Source organism: Lampetra planeri, chromosome 81, assembly GCF_965212315.1.
Source record: "Lampetra planeri chromosome 81, kcLamPlan1.2.h2, whole genome shotgun sequence".
In the NCBI taxonomy this organism is placed as follows: domain Eukaryota; kingdom Metazoa; phylum Chordata; class Hyperoartia; order Petromyzontiformes; family Petromyzontidae; genus Lampetra; species Lampetra planeri.
The window spans coordinates 1,027,634-1,053,006 of NC_136185.1; the positions used below are offsets into that span (position 1 = coordinate 1,027,634).

At 40.9% G+C, this 25,373-nt stretch overlaps 3 protein-coding genes across 4 annotated transcripts in view; 1 reads left to right on the top strand and 2 right to left on the bottom strand.

Moving 5' to 3' along the window:
- The window catches only part of LOC144738291 (uncharacterized), a 121,175-nt gene that overhangs the window by 82,375 nt on the left and 13,427 nt on the right, over window positions 1-25,373 (bottom strand). The window lies entirely within an intron of this gene.
- Window positions 265-11,894, bottom strand: LOC144738314 (interferon-induced very large GTPase 1-like). The gene is made up of 3 exons (XM_078621324.1): window positions 11,812-11,894; window positions 10,751-10,817; window positions 265-6,324 (listed from the first exon to the last, which is right to left on the bottom strand). Exons 1-3 carry the CDS (start codon window positions 11,837-11,839, stop codon window positions 1,521-1,523), a joined length of 4,899 nt encoding a protein of 1,632 aa, XP_078477450.1. The 5' UTR covers window positions 11,840-11,894; the 3' UTR covers window positions 265-1,520.
- Window positions 12,017-24,732, top strand: LOC144738313 (interferon-induced very large GTPase 1-like). Of its 2 annotated transcripts, none has more exons than XM_078621322.1 (3): window positions 12,017-12,126; window positions 15,059-15,146; window positions 18,798-24,732. In XM_078621322.1, the coding sequence occupies exons 1-3, from the start codon at window positions 12,099-12,101 to the stop codon at window positions 23,602-23,604; spliced, it is 4,923 nt and encodes a 1,640-aa protein (XP_078477448.1). In that variant the 5' UTR covers window positions 12,017-12,098; the 3' UTR covers window positions 23,605-24,732. The 2 variants fall into 2 exon arrangements, with proteins under 2 accessions (XP_078477448.1, XP_078477449.1); XM_078621323.1 differs by having other exon boundaries at window positions 12,107-12,197.

Consider the following 25,373-nt stretch of genomic DNA (forward strand, 5'->3'; position numbering starts at 1 on the left):
TCAGATGATTGCCTGCCACCATTAAGCAATTGGTAATTAAATATAATTTTTTTTTTCCTAAAAAGTGTAAAATTTTTGACAAAAATTTTCACGAAAATAAATTGTCACGCACAACGAGTCTGTGTGCAAAATGTCAGCTCGATTGGATCACGGGAAGTGGGTTAAAAAACGACCGAAAGATTTGCACGGTCGTAAGCGCACAAGCAAGCAAGAAAGCAAGCAAGCAAGCAAGTGAACTTAATATAAAGGATTTAAAAACACATCCACAGTGGAGAGATTTTATTCTGTGTTGAACATTATCACAGCTGGTTCTCCTGAGCAATGCGTGTTAGGCGACACGATCTTAAGAATGCATTCCACAAGACACAGTTTCCAATAATCTTTCCACCGTTTATTAAATCCCACTCGTATAGTATGTGGTTAAATGAAAGCTCGATTAGATGCAGAGTAAATACAAACCACTGTCAAAAAAGCATGCACCAAATGCAAATTATTTTAAAAATAGAGGCCTATCGATATGAATGCGATTTAACTGGCCAACTAAGGATACATGACAACCGTAACAACATTTATATTTAAATGTTTGTAATTTTAAAGAGTAACTGTGCAATCATTACAAACCACCCAATTACCATATCATGCTTTTACATACTACCGTGTTGACTCCATCCACCAGCTAGTGTTAAAAATACAAAGCAGACTATTGAGTCATCTGGATGCGAAACGGTGTCCTGGCTCTCGTGCACGAATCCATCGAGGACTCCACATCCTGCCTCAGATAATTTTCTCTGCCAACACCATTTGCATAATTTCAACACACAAAAACAAAATATTATTGGTTCTTTCGGTAAAGTCACGTAGAAGGGAAATAATAAAATAATAGAAATATAAAACAATAAAAATTCTCACGACGTTTCGACTGCAACACAAGCAATCATCATCAGGTGTGAAATCCACAACAAGAATTTTTTTTAATTGAAATTAAAAAAGCTTTAAATCAAAACAAATCACACATTCCATTTTTGAGCGTGGTGGTGTACACTCTTAGTTTAGCGCTTTGGAAGCAAGGGTTAGTGGATCACGCAGAATATGCCAATTCATCACTAGTACAGCACACCGGTGTGTTGGAGAGCAAATCCACAATAATTATAATCTTAGTACGACGTTTCGCCAGTTATTACAGCTAGCTTCATCAGGCGACAGCCAGATTTGGCTATATACTCTAAGGTTTTTTTCGGTAAAAATAAAATACCAAAAAATAAAAATAAAAACCTAAGAGTATGAATCCTTGCAGTCACGAAAGCTTCAAATCTAGATTTGGCTATCTTTGGTAGGAGCACCTTTTGATGGAGAGGCAAGCTGACAATAGCCTGGGACTCGTGTCATCATACAGAAACGTGCACACACACACATAAAGGATTCGTTTCACAAACACACTAACGCACAATTAAAATAAGTAACTTATGATATGTTCCTCTGGGAGATGTGGTAGATTTTAAAGGGATCTGGCTTTGCCCCCTTTATCCAGAAAATAACTGGATCACTTCCTGCTTCACGTCCTTGATGAAATACCACGCAAAAGGAATATCTGCCGGCTCGAGTTGTCGTTTTGCAGCCAAACTCACATTGTGCCTACACAGCACGAACTTCCAGAAGGATGGGATCTCATTGTCTGCCGCTGCTGGGATGTTCCAGGAACTGTAGTAGTCGTTGACAGTGCGGTACTGATTGTATTCTACATCTTCCCAGCATGTACTTGAATTTTTGAATGTATGGCGTCCGAAATACCAAAACGTTGCTTCTCTTGCTACAGAAGTTGTGCATACTTCAGTGGACAACTGACACGTGTTGCGTTGTTGCTTAAACAGAGCGTGAGGGTAGTGCATCGTGGCCTTGTGTTCTCTGTGATCAGGGCCAATCTCGTCACAAGGAGCCCCGCACAGGGGACACGTTTTACCACAGCCAGCAGCCACCTTGAAGATCTCCTCATGCGGCTTCACGGATAGAACCTTCAGCATCCCTTCAATGTCACACGAGTCACTGCATTTGCCGAATGCGCTCATGTCTCTGTCGAGCCATTGATTTAGTTCATCGGAAAACGTGCTGGCGTCCCATGTCTCCTCAGGTTGTAAGAAACCACGAACAGTTTTTAAATCTAACTGTATTTTCACCTCCAATTTTCCATTTATGTAATATAAAATTCCTTCCAATGTCCCATCTCGGATATCTTTTTCAACATTTATCAGAGATGCCTTGATCTGTTTTGCCATTTTACTGAAAATGGTATATTTTAAGTGGCATATATTATGGCGCATATTTCTCTGTTTTTCTTTTGAATACTCCAAAACTTTTTTTTCTATCCACGATTTTGTGAAACTGTCATTGTCGTCTAAAAAGTGTAGATAACGTGAACTATCATCTTCCTCCAACAGTTGCAAGAGAGCATTCAATTGAAGAGGTTTACGTTGGGAATAAGATACAAAATTCATGTGATCTAATATAATTTCCCCCAGATGTTTGTTTAAGTATTTTGATACTGCAGGGCAAATGCAGTCTTTGTAAATTAATGCAGTCAACCACTTTAATTTCCCTTCCTTGTCTTTCTTATTTCCAGCCTCATACAAAGCTGTGAAGTTATTGAAATACTTCTCTTTCATTTCTTCAAGTTTAATCGATGGATCATTTTGATTTAAAAAGGTCTCATGGTGGCTTGTGAAACGTTCAATAGCAATGCAACAATTATAATATTTAATGTCTATTATGAATTTAATGTTGTATTTATTATCAGATTGTTGATTCAAAAGGTCATCTATATTCTTTAGCAGTTCGTCCCAATAATACGGACAGTAATCTGTATTAATGTTGCATTTTCTTTCGACAAAAGTTTTACATTTTTCTATTAATTCATCTGAAATGTTACGTAATTCTTGAGGGTCGGTGACAAGACGACTAGTTGGTAAAAGTTTATTAGACAAACTGGCTAGATGTTCATTTTTTACCTCGAATGTACCTTTGTTTGAGGAATCTGTAGTTGAATTACTTAATATTGCGTTTACCATTCCTTCGTGCTGATTTAGGTTGTTACGAAAGGAGTTTTCCATGTCAAGTTTTATGTCATGCTTTTTCATGGTAAATGTTGTCATTTGAGGGACTGATGTTAACCAAATGTGATCATATTCCTGTCTAAGCTGTTCGTTTCCCAAAGGTTTTCCTTCATATTTTTTAAGAAGCTTTTTAACATTTTCTGATATAGATTGGGAGCAATCGGTACTTATTTTTTCTAAAAATGCATTTGATTTTTTCCTCGAGAGACACTCTGCACATTTATCAACAGTGTTATCCAGAAATTTTCTTTGTAAGTGTTTAGCACTATTGCAAAGATCCTCCTTGTATTTCACAACAACTTTGAAACAGTCTAAGTTTTGTTCAAATAAATCATTTATGTGTTTTATAATCATGTCTTTACCATCGTTTGCTTCTTTTGTAGCTTGTTTTATTAAATCTTGATACACATTATCAACTGTTTCTTGCGAGGCATTTTCGATGCCGAGCTCTGCACTATATAAGAAATCAATCATGCTCTTACGGAAGATCCACTCCCATTCTGAAAACTTTTGATTCAGTTCATTGTAGGCTTTAACAACAAGTGTGTTCCTGAATTGGAATATATATGTTTCATTTTTCACATTGCGCCAAAGGTCGTTTATCCACCGACTCCATTCTGATATTGTGCAACAACATTCTGACGCATTTTTCTCTTTAGATGACCTGATAAGATATTTCTTTAATTGATAGACCTTATTACTGTATCCATCACTAACCGAAGCCATACAAGAGCTGCCATGGAACAATCCAGGGATGAAGTAGTTGTCTTGCATCAGATCATATTTAATAACATCACTGAATTCTTTATAGTACAGCTGTTTGTGCTCCATTTCAGCAGCAGATTTCGTTAGTGCGTTGAGCTGATCAAGCAGTTCCTTCTTAGCTTGCATGTTGTTTTCTGCAGCAGATACATCTCCAGAATTTTGATGAACGAACACGCAATGTGGCTTTTTATTTGCCACCGTCATCCTTAGGAAAGCATGTACAACCACCTGCAGAATCTCTTTCATTTCCTCAGCATTTTCCATCGCCAGATTAATGAGAGTAAGATCGCTTAATCCAATGACCACTGTTGCCAGCTCATTGTCATGTTCATGACTATTATCAAGTTTTGCCAGCTCAGATGATTTCAGTCCTTCTGTGTCAATCACCAGAAGAAAGTCAAACCCGAGCTCTGGCTTTAAGTCGTCGTCAATGGGGAGGAGCTGCATGAAAGCGCCGCGTGTGCAGCGACCACTGCCCACTGCGAACTGCAGCCCGAACATGGTGTTGAGAAGCGTGGACTTCCCGGAGCTCTGCACGCCCAGCACTGTCAGGACGAACACGCGCGGGTCCCGGCCCAGCTTTTTTAGGACTTCTGCGAACACGTCTGTGATCCAGTCAATGGGAATGCAGCCGGCATCTCCATCAAGGAGCTCCATGGGAACCCCTTTCAAGAAGAGCTCAGCCATAGCAGCTGGGAGACGCGTGTGATCATTTTCAGATTTGCACACCTTGGATGCTTCGTAGATCTGTCCAATCTCACGCATGAAATTCTCCAAGCCAAGTGAAGAAGATGACATAATATTTGAAAGTTTTTTTAACTCTTCTTTCACATCTGCAGTCGATTTTAAAAGTTCTTGGTATTTTCCTCGCAATGGAAAAAGAGCTTGTCTGGACAAAGCATCCAGTTCCATGCCCATGGACTGTAAGAAATACATCTTCATTTCCTCAGGAAGATCAAGAATTGCCGAAGCAAATGTTTCCATTGCTTGTGAAAGACCCTTTCCCGATTGCTGCTGCCTCAGTTGAAGTTTTCTGTCTTCAATTTCCCGAGTGTAATCCTCGCAAGTTTGATCTCCTCTCCTCTTTGAGCGACACTGCTCCCTGGACAGCTCTGCCCATTTGTGCCACAATTCTCCATGGCAAGGCATCATAATCGCCTTAACTTCACTCAAGTTAGACTTTCTAATATTCCCAAGTATGCTATCAACTGAGTGTTTGCTTTTATTACACAAGTCAACATATTCATCTATCTCAGTATTCAATTCCTGTTGAACTTTTGTAGCCATTTTTTCTAAAGTTCTGGTTGAATTCTTACTCTTTAATATGTCGGTGATTGTCTTTTGTAAAGTAGTTTTATTTTTCTTTTCATTTCGATTTTCCATGAAACAAAAATTGTTTTGATTCAAAGACAAGCTGTTTGAAAGAAGCCTCAGTTTTTTTAAGACTTTTGCATCTGTTCTATTTCTTTGATCGATTGCCAGGAACATTGTGGAATTGGAATAAAAATTTGAGGATAAGAACCCACACTCTTCATCCCCAACGTTTTCAACAAATATGAACATCGCATCAGAAGTCCGTTTCAGAACCTGGAGCTGATGTGGGTGATCTCTGATGTCACCTCGGAGATTTAACACTGTGAATATGTCAGGAAATAAATCCAACTGCGATTCCCCACATGGCAGATAGAAGCACATTTCCACCATGCCTTTTGAAATGGATCGGCAAGAATCACCACATTCCATGGCTCGGTGAACAAAGAACTCATGGTTTTCATTGCTAAGGACTGAGTTGATTCGCTCCGACTTAGAGACACTGCAGTCACCCAGCCGCACGAAGGATATTATTGGCATGGGAGTAGTAGCCATCGAATCCTCCCTGTATCCCTTTATGGCCTCTCCAGAATGCGGCCTCCACTTGTGAACAACTGGCCGCATGGCCCAGAGCAGGAAGGTGACGCTGCCCTTGCCTGGGTCGGGAAGCAAAAGTGGCAGCGCAAAATGACACCGAGACATCTTCATCATGAGCACCTGCTGCAAGAGGCTGTCACAGCAGAGAAACACCGCGGCGACCAGATCCAGTATGCTGACCGAGTCAGCTTCTGCTTCTGTGTCAGGTGACAACTCATCCAAAAAGGAAGAGTCTGGCGAGCGATCTTGTCTTAGTGACTCTGGAGAATCAATATCTGTCGTCCTGGATTTTGAATTTGCTCTCATTATGTTACGTAGAAAGTGCATGGCAATGTTTCCCATTGATATTGATTCATCTCCGGTGAAAACAACTTTATCAATCGTTAGAACATCCCTAAGTGTTAATTTATTTGGATAGTATTTTGTCAAATTTAGTTTACTTAGAATAGCGTGGAAGTCACTTTTATTTGTCATCACCGACTCTATTTTCTTAGTTGACAAATAAGAGTCTTCCTCTTGATTTTCTTCTTTACTTCCATCTTCAGCACTAAAATAATAACAACAAACATAACACATTCATACATGGCACAATGAATGAATAGATGCAAAATATACTCATAGTAAATAGCAATACTGCTAAGGTATTTTGAACAAAGGCGGTCATTATGTATCAGGAGTCACATGAGGCAGTCAAAGATGTTTATAATAGAGCACATCTGCCGTAGGACAGCAAAGAGACAATCATCCAGTTACATGTGGCAGATGAGAGAAGGTGATGCAACTCCAGGGAGAGAAGTTCGATGAACATTTAACAAATGTTTGCCAGAATATTGCTTACTAGGTTAAAGATATTCGTAGGTTTTTTTCGGTAAAGTCACGTAGGTAAAACATTAAAACTAATAAAAGTAAAATAAAAAAAATCACGACGTTTCGGAGGCAACACAAGCTTCCGTCTTCAGGTGGAACCGTCACAGCCACGATAGCTGTATCAAGTAAATGAGAGATCACAAGAAATACCACCCCGTATATATAATGGTTGAAGAGGGGAAGGGCCAAGTACGGCACACTTTTTATTAATATGGTAAGGTGCGGCTTAAGACTAAGAATAGACTGCATAACAAAAGACTGAGCCTTTGTTATGGAGAGGTGTGGTTTGTGACTACGCCTAGCCTACATAACAATAGTGTGAAAAAAGAAAAAACTAAACCTGGTAAAACAAAACTGGCTGTCTATCAATAACCTGTAATAGTTGTCTGTCAAATAAGATGGTCCAAATAAGTGTAGTTACATCTTTTTTGCCTACGTGACTTTACCGAAAAAACCTAAGAATATGAATCCTTGCAGTCACGAAAGCTTCAAATCTAGGTTATAGATAACCACTTAAGGGAACTAACTTTGTATTTAAGAGTATGGGGGTTTGTAGTGATTACATATTCATGGATAGACAAGTGATTTAAACAATGCAAGAATGTGGAATATTTGAATGAAATTTGTTTTGTTAACTTTGAGCAAGATAATGACTATGAACATATCAGTGTGTGTGTGAATAAGTTATAGGTCGAGTTGATTTGATTCGTTACATGGATGATGGCCCCATTTAGCCAGCTTCCTGGCAATTTCACACAGAAGATCCGTGATGCCATAAACACAGCAGCAGCAGCAACAAAGAAAAGACAAAAACATCTTCAAAGTTGCAGACAACGACTACAGCAAAGTCCTTAAGGAATATTGTACAACTTACAAACGAGCTGCTTGATGGTCGTAAATAAAACACAAGAAAAACACACAAAAATAACATGACAGCAAAAGGTACCATGTAAATGCAGGTACTGGTGCAATGCAAGAAGGCTCTACTTTAGTCGAACAGAGACGTAAACACACGCGAATTGAAAAGGCAGTGCCAATGTGGGAGCAAAAGGTGCCACAAAACAGGCACTTATTCAAGTAAGCTCTTCGTCTCGCCCGAATAGGAACACAAACAGGGGGAATGTAAAATAACCAAACTATAAATGAGCGGCAAGAGTTTTCCAGAAACGTAGAATAGCACTGGAGAACAATTTTTGTTGCCCAAGTTCAGCGAACAGAATATTTAGTGGGAATAAAGAGGCACTTGTGAGGCTATGCGAGGGATGTCGAGGAACTAAGTGGTCCTTTCGGTAATTGGTGAATTTGTTTAAAAAGGAACTTTAGGATGTAGACGGAGCCCAGTGGTGGTCTCTCTGGATATCCAGAGGGGACAGATTTGAGTTAAGGTACAAGTTGCAATGATAAGTTCTATAGGGGTTTGTCCAGGGCAAACAAAAGGTGGTATAATGGAATGATATGTTTCAAGGTAGATGTAGACGCTACGTGTTAATATGGTGTCACAACAATCAAATATAGGCATAATAGTGGCATTAACTACAGAAAATATAAATATTTAAGAGAGTTAGGATGCATAACATATATTGCGTTTAAACATAAACTGCATGCATATTTTAACACAGGGTTTCGCGACCAATTTTATCCAAAGCAAAGGCATGAGTTTGCCAAAATAATGTATTGCTGTAAATTGCTAAAACAAAATAGTGTCAGTAAGGCAAGAGCCTTAAGAGAATTGAGAGCAAATAAAGATATCCAAACTCTTGCTGCTGATAAAGGCCAATAAATTGTTTCCATATCTCGTGGGGAGTATCATAACACTATCAGAGATGTGAAAGAAACCACTGCGATAACGATCTGGGCTCGTGTCTTCGTCTTTATTATTTCTTTCACAGCTGGACAGCTCCGCTCTCTCTCTCTGGCATGGCTGCACTCCATTCCGCACGGCTGGTGGTTACTGGTGTCTCCTCTCTCTCAACCTCCCCCGCGCGCCGCTGACAGGCAGTGCGCTGGGAGGAAGAGAGCTCCCGAGCTCTCTTCCGCTTCCCCTTATATCCAACCACCTGAAACTCTGATCAAAATCATCACGTTGCCATACATAGCAGGCGTTACCAAAAATATTTTCAAAATTCTAAACAAACACAAGATCCAGGTCCGATTCAATACAGTACACAAAATCCACGGTCTGATCCCATCCGTAAAGGATGTCATTCCTGACTTGCAGTACCCCAGTGTTTCCAAATTGAGTTGTACATGTGGCGACTGCTATATCGGGGAGACGAAACGCCATTTCTGACCGAATTCACGAGCACAAATCAGATTTGAAACATGGAAGAACGAATTAATTCGGCCGTAGCTGATCATTGTTTCAACACAGCGGGTTCTCATGATGTCGTGTTCTCCGATACCAAAGTTCTCTGCAAACCTCCCGGATACTACCAAAGATTTGTTCATGAAGCCATCCAGATATACAAACATAGACACAACTTCAACCGAGAGGATGGTTTTAAATCAAGCAATAATTGGAAAAATGTCATCAACCAAACCAAACTCTAGCTGCCTTATAATTGTACAGCCATAGTAGTTTAGCGTTTCACACACTGCTTGCCTGCAACCCACCGGCGTGCATAATAAAAGGTGGTAGTGGGTTTTTACCCTTTTAAACTGGTACAAAACTGACACCTTTATTCAAGGCATCATGTTTGCAATAACCACAACACAAGTAGTCAAAAAAGCAAACAAAAAGAAGGAACTCTGACGATGATAAAAAGCAAACAAAAAGAAGCAACTCTGCATATCATTATCATCATCAGAGTTGCTTCTTTTTGTTTGCTTTTTTGACTACTTGTGTTGTTGGTTATTGCAAGCATGATGCCTTGAATAAAGGTGTCAGTTTTGTACCAGTTTAAAAGGGTAAAAACCTACTACTATATTTTGCCACTGGTAAAAGAGATCTCATAGTGAATAAAAGGTGGCTTAATCCTAGCTTGCTTATCTACTTTTGCCATCGACATCACAAAGCTCCAGGTTTACCTCACCAGCGTATAACCCCCCCCCCCCCTCCACGGCCCATCCTGGCTCCTCCCCATCCCCTTAACCAGTATATAAGGTTGTGTATCTTGGAGCTCACTTCACTTGATACATTCATTTTTCTGTGACTGTTCCACCTGAAGACGGGGGCTTGTGTTGCCTCTGAAACGTCGTGATTTAATTTATTTGTCTTCGTTTTCCTTTTTTAACCTACGTGACTTTACCGAAAAAACCAAAGAGTAATATAATTGCTTCACACTAGGCATTATGTAGAATCCCCAAGTCAACCTGTGCTCTTTGGGAAGTAGATTTTTCTCCTTTGCAGCATCTTACTGCTTCTGTTGAAGACGTGTGATGTTTTCACTGATTATAGCTGACGGACTTTCTCACATATATAAAGTATCATTATCACTATCACCCATAGTCAATCCACTTCGCAATGAAGGCACCCTACACCTGCTATGACAAGGCTCAGAAACTTGGGCATTAATGAAGAATAGAGAACGAAAGATCAAGGGAGGGATAATATGCAGATACATGCTTGGCTCTGTTTACAAGAAGACAGATATTATATAATAACAGATTCAAGACATACGTGTGACTATTAAGAGCAGTTGGCTTGGGCAGGTTACATCGCTAGCAGGGATGATGGCTGGTGAGTGGTGGCAGCCAAAGTTAGGAACACATAGGGCAGGGCTGTCCACCGAGGAAATGGAGCATTGGAATCAGCTCGTGTGTAGGTGCGAATATGGGTTGCTGTACTGCGGGACTACAACATCAAAGTAGCGAATCGATTTTGATTGAGGATGATGATGATGAAAGAGACAAATGAATGACAATGGCAATTGGGTTGTATTCAGTTACCTTGTGTGCATTGTTGATGAGTGTATATCTATAAAAATCGTAATACAAACATAAACCTGGAAAGTATTAATTTCTGTCAGATAACAAAGTAACTGGGCACCTCTTCAGTGATGTATACGACTCATGATATAAAGAGGAGTAATAAAGGCATATTTAATTTCAACATTAAATACGATGTCATTGTTTCGTGCTGTGTGTGAACTTGAGCAGACTCGTACCTGCTCGATAGTCGATAGTTTGCATTTTTGGAGGAGCTCGGCTGCTCGCTCTTCTTGTCCGCACCGTCTGTGGAACAGAACGTTCACTCCACGTTCAATTAATTCTGTATCCGAATCCCACTTCGACCTGCAGGTGAATTAATGGAAATTTAACCTACGGTTTATTTAGTGAAAACGCGTAATCTCCTACAGCCCCGGATAACAATTCACTGCTGCGTGATGGCCTCCCCACGCCGTATGGGTCGTGGGGGTTTATTTGACCATACTTCACTAATCTGGAAAGTGGGTAGCATAGAGGTGGCCGTATAGAAGTACTGTCAAGCTATGTCAAGCTTAAGAGGCGCCATAGCATTAACAAACGAAAATGTATTATGCGAACAGAAAGGTCAACGAAAACATAAATATTACTGTATAGATTAAAATTTGCAATAATAAATAAGGGAATTTGCAACGAAAAACGTATCTAACTAAACATATATACTCTTGCAATACGCCTATTTGCATGATTAAATACTTAAAAATTCGTGAATCGAGGAATGCCTGTATATTTTTGTCATTTCGGAATTTACATCAAATTTGTTACTCAAATTAATATTTTTTTCGTATTTCGAGGCCCGTCAATGTGAGGCCCGAAGCTACAGCAGCTTCCTTGGCGTTTGCTTAAATCCGGCACCGAGGACTGCACAACAATTGGTTTGCTGCACTCTCCTATGCTACCAACCAACGCGTGCCCCGCAGCCTATAACACCTATGACACCTGGAGGTTGCCCGATTGAGACTCAAACTAAAGAACTTTGTTTTCAAAATATCAGTGCAGTGTATAATGATATATCGTAGTGTAGAGTATAGCAGTGTGTTGTATAGTAGTGTAGAGCAGTGTAGTGTATGGTAGTTCATAGTAGTGTCGAGTATAATTCTGTCGAGTATAGTAGTGTAGCGTATATTACATAGACTACCATCGCGTAAACGTACGCAAAGGCAAACGCCGCACGCGTGTAGGGAATGCGTCCATGCATTGCCTTGTCGCTTCATTCTCAAGAGCACGCGCTCCAGCACCCTACCGGCTTCTTTTTGGTGGCGTTGCTCCATCGCCGGAACTCGAACGGAGGTTCCCCCCGCGAGGCGCCGCCTGCAGCCGCAGCTCCGGTCGGACGCTCGAATCGCCCTCGCCGCCTCCCCCTTATAAAGGGCGCGACCCTCGCGTGACGGTGCTCTCTGATTGGAAGGGAGCCTGTGACGTGCTGCGTGGCGTTCCACCCCCCTTCAGGTGTACACGGATAAAGGTGGCGGAGCGGGCTGGGTCGGCGACGCCCGTGGGCTGAGGCGCTGCACGAATTCGAGCTCTGCGATGGAGCCGTGCGATCAAGACGAGACGGGTAAGCCACGGGACGGGCGTTACAAACAGTGGGCGTCGCGCAGAAGCCCCACTGCTTACTCGTGGACACAGGTAAGGTGCACAACACTCGGTACCCATGTGTGTATGTTGAACTTCTTTGCCACCGTACGTAGCCAACCGTAACACAAGAAGCAGTTCTAAAGACATGCGTGTTCAATGTAGGTGATGATTTACAATTGCGTAGCTCCAGTGGCTTTCAGACGGCCGCAAGGACAATAGGTACCTGGTCATTATGACCAAAGCATGTGGTTTGTGTGTTTTACCATGAGCATCATGTGTGGTTAATGCAGACTCGATGATGGCGCCTTGTAGTGGTAACACTATGTAACACAATTTTTTCTTGGGTAGTAAGTTATTTTTTTATTATGTTTTATTTTCATTCTTTTATTATTTCCATTCTACGTGCCTTTACCGAAAGAACCAAGAACATATGTTCTTATTGTTTATGCATAAAAAGTCTAGAAAAATGGCTATTATTCTCCACAAACTTTGCTTTTGTGACCAGGACTTTACGTGAAGGAATGACACAAATGCACACCACGTTTTCTCATTGAAAAGAGGTACATTTCTAAATATCACTGTCCTGGTCACAAAAGCAAAGTTTGTGGGGAATAAAACTCAATTTCTGTACTTTTGAGGCGTAAGTAGTTAGCAAATAACACTTGGTACCCACGAACAAAAAAAACTTTTTTTTGTTACACAGTGTTATTGGTGACTACTTGGGTTTTGAAGTCTTCAAGAATAAGTTTAAGTTTAAACTTATTCTTGTTTAAACAGCGTAAACTGGGCAGCTGATTTAAGTTATTTGTTTACTTTACGTGGAATTTTTTAAAATCAAATTTCTAAGATGACAGCCGACTTTTATTCAAACCGATAAGTATCCTCCACTACTTTTGTGAGCTTTGTGACAAATTTTAGTCTTAACAGTAAACTATAACAGTAAACCTCCTCTCTTTAACCTCACCTCTTTTACCACGAGCGTGATCTGTGGTTAATGTAGACTCGATGATGATGCCTTGTCGCGATAGTCGTTGTCTGTTTGATCATCTTATAAACACCTCCTGTAGTTTTGCCGGAGAGGGTAAAGTAAGCCATAGGGGTACTATAGATACAATGGGCTCAAAACATCCGAATCGGATTCTGTACTGAGACTGCAGGAGGAGAAATGTGGTGGAGCTATGGAGCTCTTTTACAGATGCCGTGTAAGGGGTTAAGGTTGGTAGGCGAGTTTCAGCAGAAATCGATACACAAGCCTGTGTAAGACGAGACAGCTGGAGAAGGGGTAAGTAAGTCGCTAAAATAAATATAAATAAAGTATAAATGGCATACAAATTGCACACACAAGTGTGCCGATTTGTCATTACCAAATGCAAGCTTGATGCAATGCAGCAAAACAACAACAATAGTCCCAGACCACACCAAGACAACAACAACATTGAGCTATCGATGATCCATGGTGGGTAAGGTTCAAAGGCACAACTGCTGTGCGGTTTGTTTATGGCAGGGGGGGGGCATAGACGTAGGAGTGGACTACATAGTACAGTATAACAATGGCTCTTGCTAAACTGCGATCTGCAGCTCCGTATCCTGCAAGACACGCTGTGTGTGTAGGGGAGCGGTAGGGTAGCGGTTCGTGCGCTGCGCCACAAACCCGGTGACCCAAGTTAGATTCCCAGCCGCGGCCACCAACACCAGTGAGAGCGATTATCTGAACCAGTCCTTGGCCTCCACTAGATCGACTCGGCCTCAAATAAGTGCCCGGTAAGATGTGTAAACATCGCCACAGGGGAGACAAAGGCGGCCGGGCATAATGCTGGCCACCCACCCCCCCGTGTGCCGTTCCAGCCTTCATAGGCGCTGCTACTCGCTAACAGCACTTGCTCCAACAGTCTGTTAAGGCTACACGGGGAATATTTGCCTTTGTATAATGCTTGTGCATTTAAAGATGTTAATTAGCAATGTTAATTATTTTAACCCCATTCAGTCACTAACCATGGCCTCAAGAGTGCTTAAGACAACTCTGTCAATACTTTTTCACTACCCAGTATATTTTAACATGTAGGCTTTCGCGACCAGTATTATTCATAATAAACTTTTTTGGGTTAGATCGCGTTATTTATAAATGTGTCTTAACCCTCCACCACCCGACACGGCCAATCAGCAAAAAAGTGTCACGTTGACAAAAGACAAATAGTTCACTTTACCCCACCGGTGTGTTGAAGAGTGAAACCACAACATTTTCAATTTTTGAGTACGACGTTTCGCTGGTAATTGCATCCAGCATCATCAGGCAATTCGCCAGAATGGTGAGGCTCTGCTCTTGCTCCCGGTCTTAAATAGAGCAGCAGCAGCAGGGTGACGTCATCATTTAACTCATCAGGTGCAACGATTTGAGGCGGAGGGGGGGTTATTGTAATTATATACTAGATTGGTAATCAGTCTAAAACAGTGTCAGATGTTGAAAGTGTAGTGAGAGAGATTAAACATGTTAAAGAAGCTTTACGACAGAATGGCTACAATAATGCTCCGATCGGCTCTCGGGACCTCCCTTTTATGCCCCTGAGCATGGCCTCGCTCCGTCCTCCCAAAAGGTTCTGGGCCATACATCACGTGTCACTCGCCACCTTTGGCCCACATTCCTACTCTGTCCTGGTCACGTGCCCTCTCGGGTTCAACCAGACTGTCACGTCCTCAACTGCCCTCTCTCTGACAGTCACCAGAACCATGCCCAATAGGGCCCCCTTCCATGCCATAACATACTCTGGTGTCAGAAAGGCTCAAATCTAGAACTCGCAGTTCCACTCTTCTATCAGTATCTGGCGCTAAATGCCGTAGTGACCCAATATACATCACTACATCTATATTAACTCTAGGTGTTAAGTTCTGGTACAAATTATGTTTTTGTGTCACAGATGGCGCAGGCAAGGATGGTGAGCAACCCAGCTCCTCTGGCTGCAAGAGTGGAGTCCCAGAAAATACAAATAAAATGCTGCAGAGCAGGTATTACACTCGTGACCTTGACATAGACCTTAAGCATTTGGGGGGGAGGGGGAGCTGTGAATTTAGCGACCTGAGTTTGATTCCAATCAACTCACTAATGTCATATTATACTGGAGGAATCCGATGAGCTACACAGCTCTTTCTCACAGATGTCTAGCAGTGGCCTTTACATAGTTGATGTTCAATAGTGCATGTGTAGTTAGTCCAACTGAGTCCCAGACTTCTCTTAGGAGCAACACGTTTATTTACCAACGTGTTGGAGACTCTTCAGGACTTGACGTGGATCTGCCTCTGGCCCCACCCATCTTCGAGATCTCTCTCGCCATTACCCAAAGGCTCTCGAGAGTTCTCTCCGGACCATGTGACCACCCTCTAGCCCCCTCCGCCTGGGTGGCCCCTCCTGTATCATCCGGTCACATGTTTGTAAAATTGGGTACAGTAATCTATAATGTAATCAATGCTATTTTTCTTTCGCGATTATTGTTAGGTATGTGTTTCTTCTGATGTGCTTCATTATGACTACAGTCGCCAAATAGTTAGAATGCTAAGTCCTCCCTACGCTGTCAGTCGTGGGTGTATTAAATAATTACAGCTCCACTATGGCCACTGCGAGTTGTGACTTAGTAGCTGCATCATTGCTGTTATTTGTGAAAGGAATCAAATGCAGACTGCTAGGTTCACAGTGCAGTGAATGGATAGCTTGCATTGCCACCCCTCTACCTATATTTTGTAATAATACTGCTGTCAAACTACGTAAAATTATCTCCAAACAATAATCACAACTTTAGTATGGTATGTCATTTATGCATTATAGTAACCATACGTACCCTGAGAAAATCAGCATGGACACTACAATACGGAAATCAAAAATTATACGTGAGCTGTCAACCTTTGAAACAAGCGCACGAAATCACAATAAATAAATACATGGTTCTACACGTTTGGCCTGATACAGCTGGTCTGATGTACTGATGTGTGGATCCGAGCACAGTATGGTGCATAGCACCAGTGCATGGCACTGCTAAAACTTGTCAGCAGTAGAAGTTCTTAATATGTGGTTTGAATCAGGGAGGTTTAAATAAACAAGTGATTATAATGAATATGGGTTTGAATAGCAGGAATTTATAATACATAATATAAATGGGTCCTTAAACCCACCACCAATAGATACTACTGTAGGCAGTATATACTACTGTAGAGTCAATAGATACTACTACAGTCAGTAGATACTATTAATTAGAGTCAGTAGATACCACTGTAGAGTCAGTGGATACTACTATAGAGTCACTAGATCATACTGACTCTTGTATGTAGGGTGTGTAGGTATATATGCCTACAAAATAAAAATTGGCTGGGGGGGGGGGGGGTGTAAAAAATATTTTGAGGGGGGGGGGGTCGACAATTTTTGGAAACCATTTAGATCAACTACCCCCCACTTTTTATTACTTTTTGATTCAGGACTTCTGCAAGCCTCTAATAATTTTGTTGACGGACAAGTGGACAGACAAATTAAACACCGGGCTTTCACAATAGCTTCGTATTTGTGTATGTATATGTTATGTTTTTAAGAGAAGACAAGTTTTGAAATATATTTTTTCCCCAGGCAAAACCGGGTACTGTACTTCCTGCTAGTCTATTATATAATTACAATAATAGGGGTTTTCCCCTTTTTTCTGGCAAAAAAACTGAAACCTTTTTACAAGGAATCATGTGTGCATTAACTATAATACTTGTGGTTAAAATGCAAAAAAAACACACTGATAAAATATGCATTGTCCTTGAAACTGATTGGTCCACACCAGAGACGGCTTTCCTTTGAGCCTCGTCTCAATTGGTGCTAGACCAGAGGACGCCAAAAGGCGTACAGCTCAAAGACAATGCACTATCAAAGTAATGAGGGCTCGGGGTGAGCATCTACAACATTAAACCTCCTGGCAAAGGAGGGCTAATGTTGTATAATTATAATAACCCCGCCCCTCCTCCACCTCTGATCGCTGCACCTGATGGGTTCACAGTGATGACGTCGTACTGCTCTATTTAAGACCGGAAGCAGGTGGATTGCTTCACTATTCTGGCAAATCGCCCAATGATGGGCCTAAGTAGTAACTAATTGGCGCGTTGTTTACGTGACAGACCTTACTGGCTGTGTCGGGTGGTGGAGGGTTGCGACACGTTTAAACTTACACGATCTAACCCAAAAACCTTTATTATGAACACACTTCCTTGTTTGTTGATGCCTGTAAAAATGCTGAAACTGCCCCTGGTATGAACTAGATTCGAAGCTTTCGTGACTGCAGGAATTACTCTTTGGTTATTTCGGTAAAGTCACATAGAAATAAATTAAATAATATTAGGATACCACGTTTCGATTGCAACACAAGCAACCATCATCAGGTACAAATGAATGAGAAAACACACATAGTAACTTGTAAATATAATGTAATACAACACAGAGAGTCGGCCAACAAAACAGTCAACACCCCACCTGGTTGATAACGTTCTTTCGAAGATTGCTAAATTTGAGAGAGACAAAACCATGCTTGTTTATAAGTCGATTCTTTCCTCCGGCCGCTATGGGCATTAATTCCACACAAAGCTCCGTGCTTGTTTGTTTAGAAGTCCAGTGTCCAGCTCGTCCATCCATTATTGGCAGGAATTCCACACAACTCCCCCCTCTGCCCTAACCCCCCCCCCCCCTCTCTCTATTTAAGGCCTCGACACAAAGACGTTGTCTTTCTGTGTGCTTATGTGTGTGTCTCTCTCTGTTTGTCTCTGTGTGAGTCTCTCTGCTTGTGTGTCTGTCTGTGTGTCTCCATGTCTGTTTTGTCTCTCTCTCAAATTTAGCAATCTTTGGAAAATCGTAACTAACCAGTTGGGGTGTTGACTGTTGTGTTGGCCGAATCTCTGTGTTGTATTACATTATATTTCCAAGTTTACTATGTGTGTTTTCTCATTAATTTGTACCTGATGATGGTTGCTTGTGTTGCAATCGAAACGTCGTATTCTATTATTATTAAATTTAATTTCTTTCTACATGACTTTACCGAAAGAACCAAAGAGTTGTCCCTGGTAGATTGCATCTGGTAGATACAGCTTGTATGTGTGTGTTGAACTTCTTTGGCAATGTACATAGCTAACCGTGCTAATCGGAGGTGTGGGGAAAGGACAAAAAGGCAGTTGTCTACACACGTTTGCATACAAGAACTATTCGTAACTACGAGGCGGTGACATCACCTAACTGCTTGTGCCAGGCCACGCGAATTGCTGAAGGCCCCCATCTTAAAAGATGGCACTTCAGCCAATCACTCACACCGAATGTCTGATTCTTCCAATCACTGCAGTGTCAGTCTCTTTCAGGCTAAGAGTTTCTCCCTCTCCCAAGATTTCAAATCTACAGAAGTAATCCTGAGTGTTTGAGATAGAATGGTCATTGTTGCTCTCAAGGAAGGCAATATTTTAATTTCTTTCTACGTGACTTTGCCGAACGACCAAAGAGTAATTCCTGCAGTCACGAAAGCTTCGAATGTAGTTTAAAACTATGATTTTTTATCTTCTATCAAACGTTGTACCTTTAATGTAAGACTGGTAGAGTCATGTTTTTACAAAATTGTATTTATGTTATTCATTATTAGTAATGTGTTTATCCAACAGTGCTGAAGTTGGAAGAACAGAAGAATGTCAAGAGGAAGATACTGATTTAATTCAGAACATAAACTCGGTGATGACAAATAAAAGTGACTTCCACGCTATTCTATGTAAACTAAATTTGACAAAATACTATCCAAATAAATTAACACTTAGGGATGTTCTAACGATTGATAAAGTTGTTTTCACCGGAGATGAATCAATATCAATGGGAAACATTGCCATGCACTTTCTACGTAACATAATGAGAGCAAATGCAAAATCCAGGACGATAGATATTGATTCTCCAGAGTCACTAAGACAAGATCGCTCGCCAGACTCTTCCTTTTTGGATGAATTGTCACCTGACACAGAAGCAGAAGCTGACTCGGTCAGCATACTGGATCTGGTCGCCGCGGTGTTTCTCTGCTGTGACAGCCTCTTGCAGCAGGTGCTCATGATGAAGATGTCTCGGTGTCATTTTGCGCTGCCACTTTTGCTTCCCGACCCAGGCAAGGGCAGCGTCACCTTCCTGCTCTGGGCCATGCGGCCAGTTGTTCACAAGTGGAGGCCGCATTCTGGAGAGGCCATAAAGGGATACAGGGAGGATTCGATGGCTACTACTCCCATGCCAATAATATCCTTCGTGCGGCTGGGTGACTGCAGTGTCTCTAAGTCGGAGCGAATCAACTCAGTCCTTAGCAATGAAAACCATGAGTTCTTTGTTCACCGAGCCATGGAATGTGGTGATTCTTGCCGATCCATTTCAAAAGGCATGGTGGAAATGTGCTTCTATCTGCCATGTGGGGAATCGCAGTTGGATTTATTTCCTGACATATTCACAGTGTTAAATCTCCGAGGTGACATCAGAGATCACCCACATCAGCTCCAGGTTCTGAAACGGACTTCTGATGCGATGTTCATCTTTGTTGAAAACGTTGGGGATGAAGAGTGTGGGTTCTTATCTTCAAATTTTAATTCCAATTCCACAATGTTCCTGGCAATCGATCAAATAAATAGAACAGATGAAAAAGTCCTAAAAAAACTGAGGCTTCTTTGCAACAGCTTGTCTTTGAAGCAAAACAATTTTTGTTTCATGGAAAATCGAAATGAAAAGAAAAATAAAACTACTTTACAAAAGACAATCACCGACATATTAAAGAGTAAGAATTCAACCAGAACTTTAGAAAAAATGGCTACAAAAGTTCAACAGGAATTGAATACTGAGATAGATGAATATGTTGACTTGTGTAGTAAAAGCAGACACTCAGTTGATAGCATACTTGGGAATATTAGCAAGTCTAACCTGAGTGAAGTTAAGGCGATTATGATGCCTTGCCAGGGAGAATTGTGGCACAAATGGGCAGAGCTGTCCAGGGAGCAGTGTCGCTCAAAGAGGAGAGGAGATCAAACTTGCGAGGATTACACTCGGGAAATTGAAGACAGAAAACTTCAACTGAGGCAGCAGCAATCGGGAAAGGGTCTTTCACAAGCAATGGAAACATTTGCTTCGGCAATTCTTGATCTTCCTGAGGAAATGAAGATGTATTTCTTACAGTCCATGGGCATGGAACTGGATGCTTTGTCCAGACAAGCTCTTTTTCCATTGCGAGGAAAATACCAAGAACTTTTAAAATCGACTGCAGATGTGAAAGAAGAGTTAAAAAAACTTTCAAATATTATGTCATCTTCTTCACTTGGCTTGGAGAATTTCATGCGTGAGATTGGACAGATCTACGAAGCATCCAAGGTGTGCAAATCTGAAAATGATCACACGCGTCTCCCAGCTGCTATGGCTGAGCTCTTCTTGAAAGGGGTTCCCATGGAGCTCCTTGATGGAGATGCCGGCTGCATTCCCATTGACTGGATCACAGACGTGTTTGGAGAAGTCCTAAAAAAGCTGGGCCGGGACCCGCGCGTGTTCGTCCTGACAGTGCTGGGCGTGCAGAGCTCCGGGAAGTCCACGCTTCTCAACACCATGTTCGGGCTGCAGTTCGCAGTGGGCAGTGGTCGCTGCACACGCGGCGCTTTCATGCAGCTCCTCCCCATTGACGACGACTTAAAGCCAGAGCTCGGGTTTGACTTTCTTCTGGTGATTGACACAGAAGGACTGAAATCATCTGAGCTGGCAAAACTTGATAATAGTCATGAACATGACAATGAGCTGGCAACAGTGGTCATTGGATTAAGCGATCTTACTCTCATTAATCTGTCTATGGAAAATGCTGAGGAAATGAAAGAGATTCTGCAGACGGTTGTAAGCGTTTTTCTCAAAATGTCAACTGGAAAAAAAACACATTGTGTGTTCGTTCATCAAAATTCTGGAGATGTATCTGCTGCAGAAAACAACATGCAAGCTAAGAAGGAACTGCTTGATCAGCTCAACATTATTACTGAAGCTGTTGCAACAATAGAAAATGTCGAGGTCAGAGGCCCCACTCAGTTTACCGATATCATAAACTACGATGTGAGACAAGACAATTGGTTAATACCTGGATTTTTGCAATGCAGCTCCTGTATGGCTCCAGTTAGTCATGGATATAGTGAGAAGGTTTTTCAATTAAAGAGATACATTTTAAACAAATCTAAACAATCAGAAATGAAAGATGCTTGCCTCCTCTCAAAAGTCACACAGTTGATCGACAATATTTGGCACAACGTGAAGAAAAACACGTTCAAATTTCATTTCAAAAATGCAGTTGTTTCTGATGGTTACAACAAACTGCAAGAAACGTATTCAACGTGGGAGGAAGAATTTCATCGGAATATATTTCTCTGGATACAGGAAGCAGAGCAGAAAATTAAAAATGAATGTTTAGATCAACTTGACGATTTGCATGCAAAACTCAAATCAGAAGCCGAGACAACGATTCTGGAGGAGAAAAAGAGAACCATGGAACACTTCAAAAACATATTTATTAACAAGTCTGGGAGTTTAAATATTCATGCAAGAAGCATTGAAGACATGCAAACGCATGCTGACCATTTAATGAGTGAAATTCTTAATCGGTCTCTTTCTCAATGTGACTTGTTTGTTCGCCAACAAAAGTCAAACTGCATAATTGAACAAATGCAAATCGAGTGCAATCGAATAGCTGAAGAAAACGTTTATAAACTTTTAGCTAAAATAAAAATTGAAGATGAAAAGCTCGATGAGCATAAGCTTGAACTTGACTTTGATGCCACGTGGTCAGAATCAATCGCACAGATGCCAACTTTTAACATGGAAAAGAGGGACATAAAATGCGACATGGAAAATCGACTGCGTAACAATATACTTCAGAATGATGAAACAGTTAAGCACTCATTACTTCATGCATCTATGAGGAAACTGCACAGTAACCAATTTGTTGTACAAAATGAACACTTACACAGAGTCCCAAATGACACATCAGTCATTGATTCAAACTACGATAGCATATCCTCTTGGTCAAAGGACATTATTGAAATGTGTGAAGATTTTGTAACGAAAAAATCTAAAGAGAATACTGATTACTCTCCTACTGCATGGGATGATCTGCTGAATTACATAGATAATCTTCTTAAGTTAGCATCTCATCATAAATTGCGATACAGCACTACATTTATGATGGACATTAAGGTCCATATTTGTAACAATGCCCTGGAACCTTTCACAAACCAACTTGAGCGATTTTTTGAACAAAAAGAATTATCAACCTCTTTGTCAAAACTTAAAACAAAGTACTTAACGATTTTCACAGACCATATTAGAGCAATAAATGGAACTCAGAATCTATATTCATTATTCATCAAGCGCTGCCTTAAACCTGCATTCGGAGAATCTGTAAAAAAACGTTTAAGGGATACAATAACACGAAATATTCAGAGAGGTACAGAAAATATACCAAACTGTAACCCTAAACGTCTTCAAATATTTGTTCTCAAGAAACTATTGCAAGAAAACGATTATTCTGCTTACCTTAACTTTGCAAAGAATACCGACAATTACGTAAAACAAATAATAAAAAATGAAGTTTTTGAACTCTACAAAAAAACTGAGTCAGAGAAATACCATCATATCTGCTATCTGAAAAAATGTATCCATCATGAACTTACAGCAGAGGTAAAGCAAGCCATTGCACATCTAACAAAAACATCCCCATCTGATTCCTTTCAGAAACTTTCAAAACATTTGGAAATGCATCTGAAATATGATTTGAATCTTATTCCTGATTTCTTACAATCCGAGAAATGCGACGCGAGAACGTTTTCTGATGAATTAAAAAAATGGCTCGACAGAGAGATGAGTGCTATAGGTGAATGCAGCGACTCGTGTGATGTTGAGGGGATGCTGAAAGATCTGTCTATTAAGCCGCATGAGGAGATCTTCAAGGTGGCTACTGGCTGTGGTGAAAAGTGTCCCCTGTGCAGGGCTCCTTGTGACGAGACCGACCATCGCCACAGACAACACAAGGCCACGATGCACTACCCTCTCGGTCTGTTTAAGCAGCAATACAACACGAATCAGTTGTCCGCTGAAGTATGCACAACTTTAGTACATCACAATGTGTTCATTGGCAGAATCCCAGCGAGGTTGGTTTCTTGGTTTTCCAGTTCCTATACATTCTCGAATTGTGAAACAGATTGGCGTCCGGTACACTACAGTCAGTATCGCAGTGTCAGTGGCTACCAAAATTGGGACATCCCAACGCTAAAGGAGATCCCGTATTTTTGGAAGTTTGTGTTGTATAAACACAACGAGGCGTTTGCTGAAGCACTACAACTGAAACCAGCAGAAATCCCTGAAGAATGGGGAAAAATCAGCAAGAAGGACGCGGAAAAGGATTTGCAAGAAATATTACATGATGCATAGCATATTTCACGAGGTTAGTAATGGCATCGCCTTGGTTTAAATTACGGGGCAATACACATCAGCAAGACCTTGCCGTGCCCCATCAGTTAACATGGGGAAATAAGCTCGTGATAGTGAACATGGGTAAAATGAGCAAGTGATCAGAACTAATTGTAGTGTTTAGTTTGGTGTCCTTCCCCCACACCTCCGATTTAGCGTGGTTGGCTATGTATGGTGCCAAAGAAGTTCAATATGTATACGTTGCGTTTGTGCGTCTGTCGTAATTCCGTATCAAAGGCTTGCTAATGGTATCTGTATCCTGATATTTGTCAACTATTGGTGTAAATATGAGCCCGCGGGAGGCAACGATGGTCTTTAATCGTGCGGCTTTAATTGGTGTGCAGGAATTAATGTGCTTATTAACGTCAATTGTGCCAAGAGTCTATAAGTCTGAACCTGCATTAAATTCCATGATTGTAAGCCACCATAGCCCAAATCTCCCTTTAGAAATGTTAGCATAATCTATATTTATATTAGACGTGGTGGTGCACAATACCAGGATGCACGTAATAATTATCTATAGGAAGAATGCGTATGGCAGTTGTTATGGTTACACTACAGAAATACCAGAATTAATTAGCCAAATAATCCTCGGAGAACCCCCTGGAAATGTAGTTTTAGACATTGGGAGGTTTCTCTTTAGAAATTATTATATATTTTTTCTCAACTTTTTCAATCGCTAGTTTTTTCTCAAACGATATTCAACTTAAAGTCACTCCACTGCTCTGTCCTGAAGAAGGGATAATACTTAAATATTCAGAGTTATATTTGTTATAAGGTAGTATCATTGTTCAATGTGGTGGTTTTACTGGTTTATTAATTATATTAATGTTCTCATTTAATACATCTTCAAATTGCAATCTCCACCATTCACTCTGTGCGTCTGCTGTTTTTTTGTTGGGAAATCAGAACATTGTTTACGTGATTACATTCTATTTGTATTTCATTGAAATCAGATTATTTCTTTTCATCAAGAATTACAAAGAGTTAATACGTGGTTTTTTTTTTTCGTGCTGGGGATTTGAATGTATTTTATGTGTTTTTAATAACCTTTGTTTAATCAACAATAAATCAAGGACAGAATACTTACCGTGTGTAACGAGTCAACATTTTATTATCGGGTCGCAAAAGAACGAGTGTCAGGTGTTACGTGTGCAACAGGAAAACTACAAAGCATGAGGGAAATGAGTGGCGATTAATCAACACACGTGTGTATGATCTAGAACATTATAATTTAGGGTTCTATATTGTATTAAGTTTAATTTTTTTTTTATATAATTGATACTTCGAGGTGTTTTACAGTCATCGTCACAATTCATGGGCAGATATCCTGTAGGTGTCCACTGCACATTTTGTAATTCGATCTTGATTTGAAGCTTTCGTGACTGCAGGACTCTTTGGTTCTTTTGATAAAGTCACGCAAGTAGTTTTATCCATGATGACAGTGGCATTGCCCTTGTCGGCTGAGAGGATGACAATGTCATCACCGGGGGCGGTTTCTTCATTAGGGCGATTGGGCGACGCACCAACAAAGTGTGAAAGGGACTTTTTCAATCACATTCACAACCTCATTCAACCACAGAGTTACGCTAGCCGTCACTGTCAGCCTCTGGATATAGTCCAATCAGCGTCATGTCACGTTCTGTGGAGTACCGCATCTTTTTGGGCGATTTCACTGCGGCTGAGAATCGCCCCGAGTGTTCCCATAGACTTACATTCAAAGATGTTTT

What these genes read in the sequence shown, in the direction of transcription:
- LOC144738314 (XM_078621324.1), bottom strand. Translation starts at nt 11,839, where the DNA reads ATGGAGCAACGCCACCAAAAAGAAGCCG. An exon ending in ACGCCACCAAAAAGAAGCCG is followed by an intron (nt 10,818 to 11,811) that starts GTAGGGTGCTGG and finishes TCTGTTCCACAG; the next exon opens with ACGGTGCGGACAAGAAGAGC. An exon ending in AACTATCGACTATCGAGCAG is followed by an intron (nt 6,325 to 10,750) that starts GTACGAGTCTGC and finishes TTATTATTTTAG; the next exon opens with TGCTGAAGATGGAAGTAAAG.
- LOC144738313 (XM_078621322.1), top strand. Translation starts at nt 12,099, where the DNA reads ATGGAGCCGTGCGATCAAGACGAGACGG. An exon ending in GTGCGATCAAGACGAGACGG is followed by an intron (nt 12,127 to 15,058) that starts GTAAGCCACGGG and finishes TTTGTGTCACAG; the next exon opens with ATGGCGCAGGCAAGGATGGT. An exon ending in AATAAAATGCTGCAGAGCAG is followed by an intron (nt 15,147 to 18,797) that starts GTATTACACTCG and finishes TTTATCCAACAG; the next exon opens with TGCTGAAGTTGGAAGAACAG.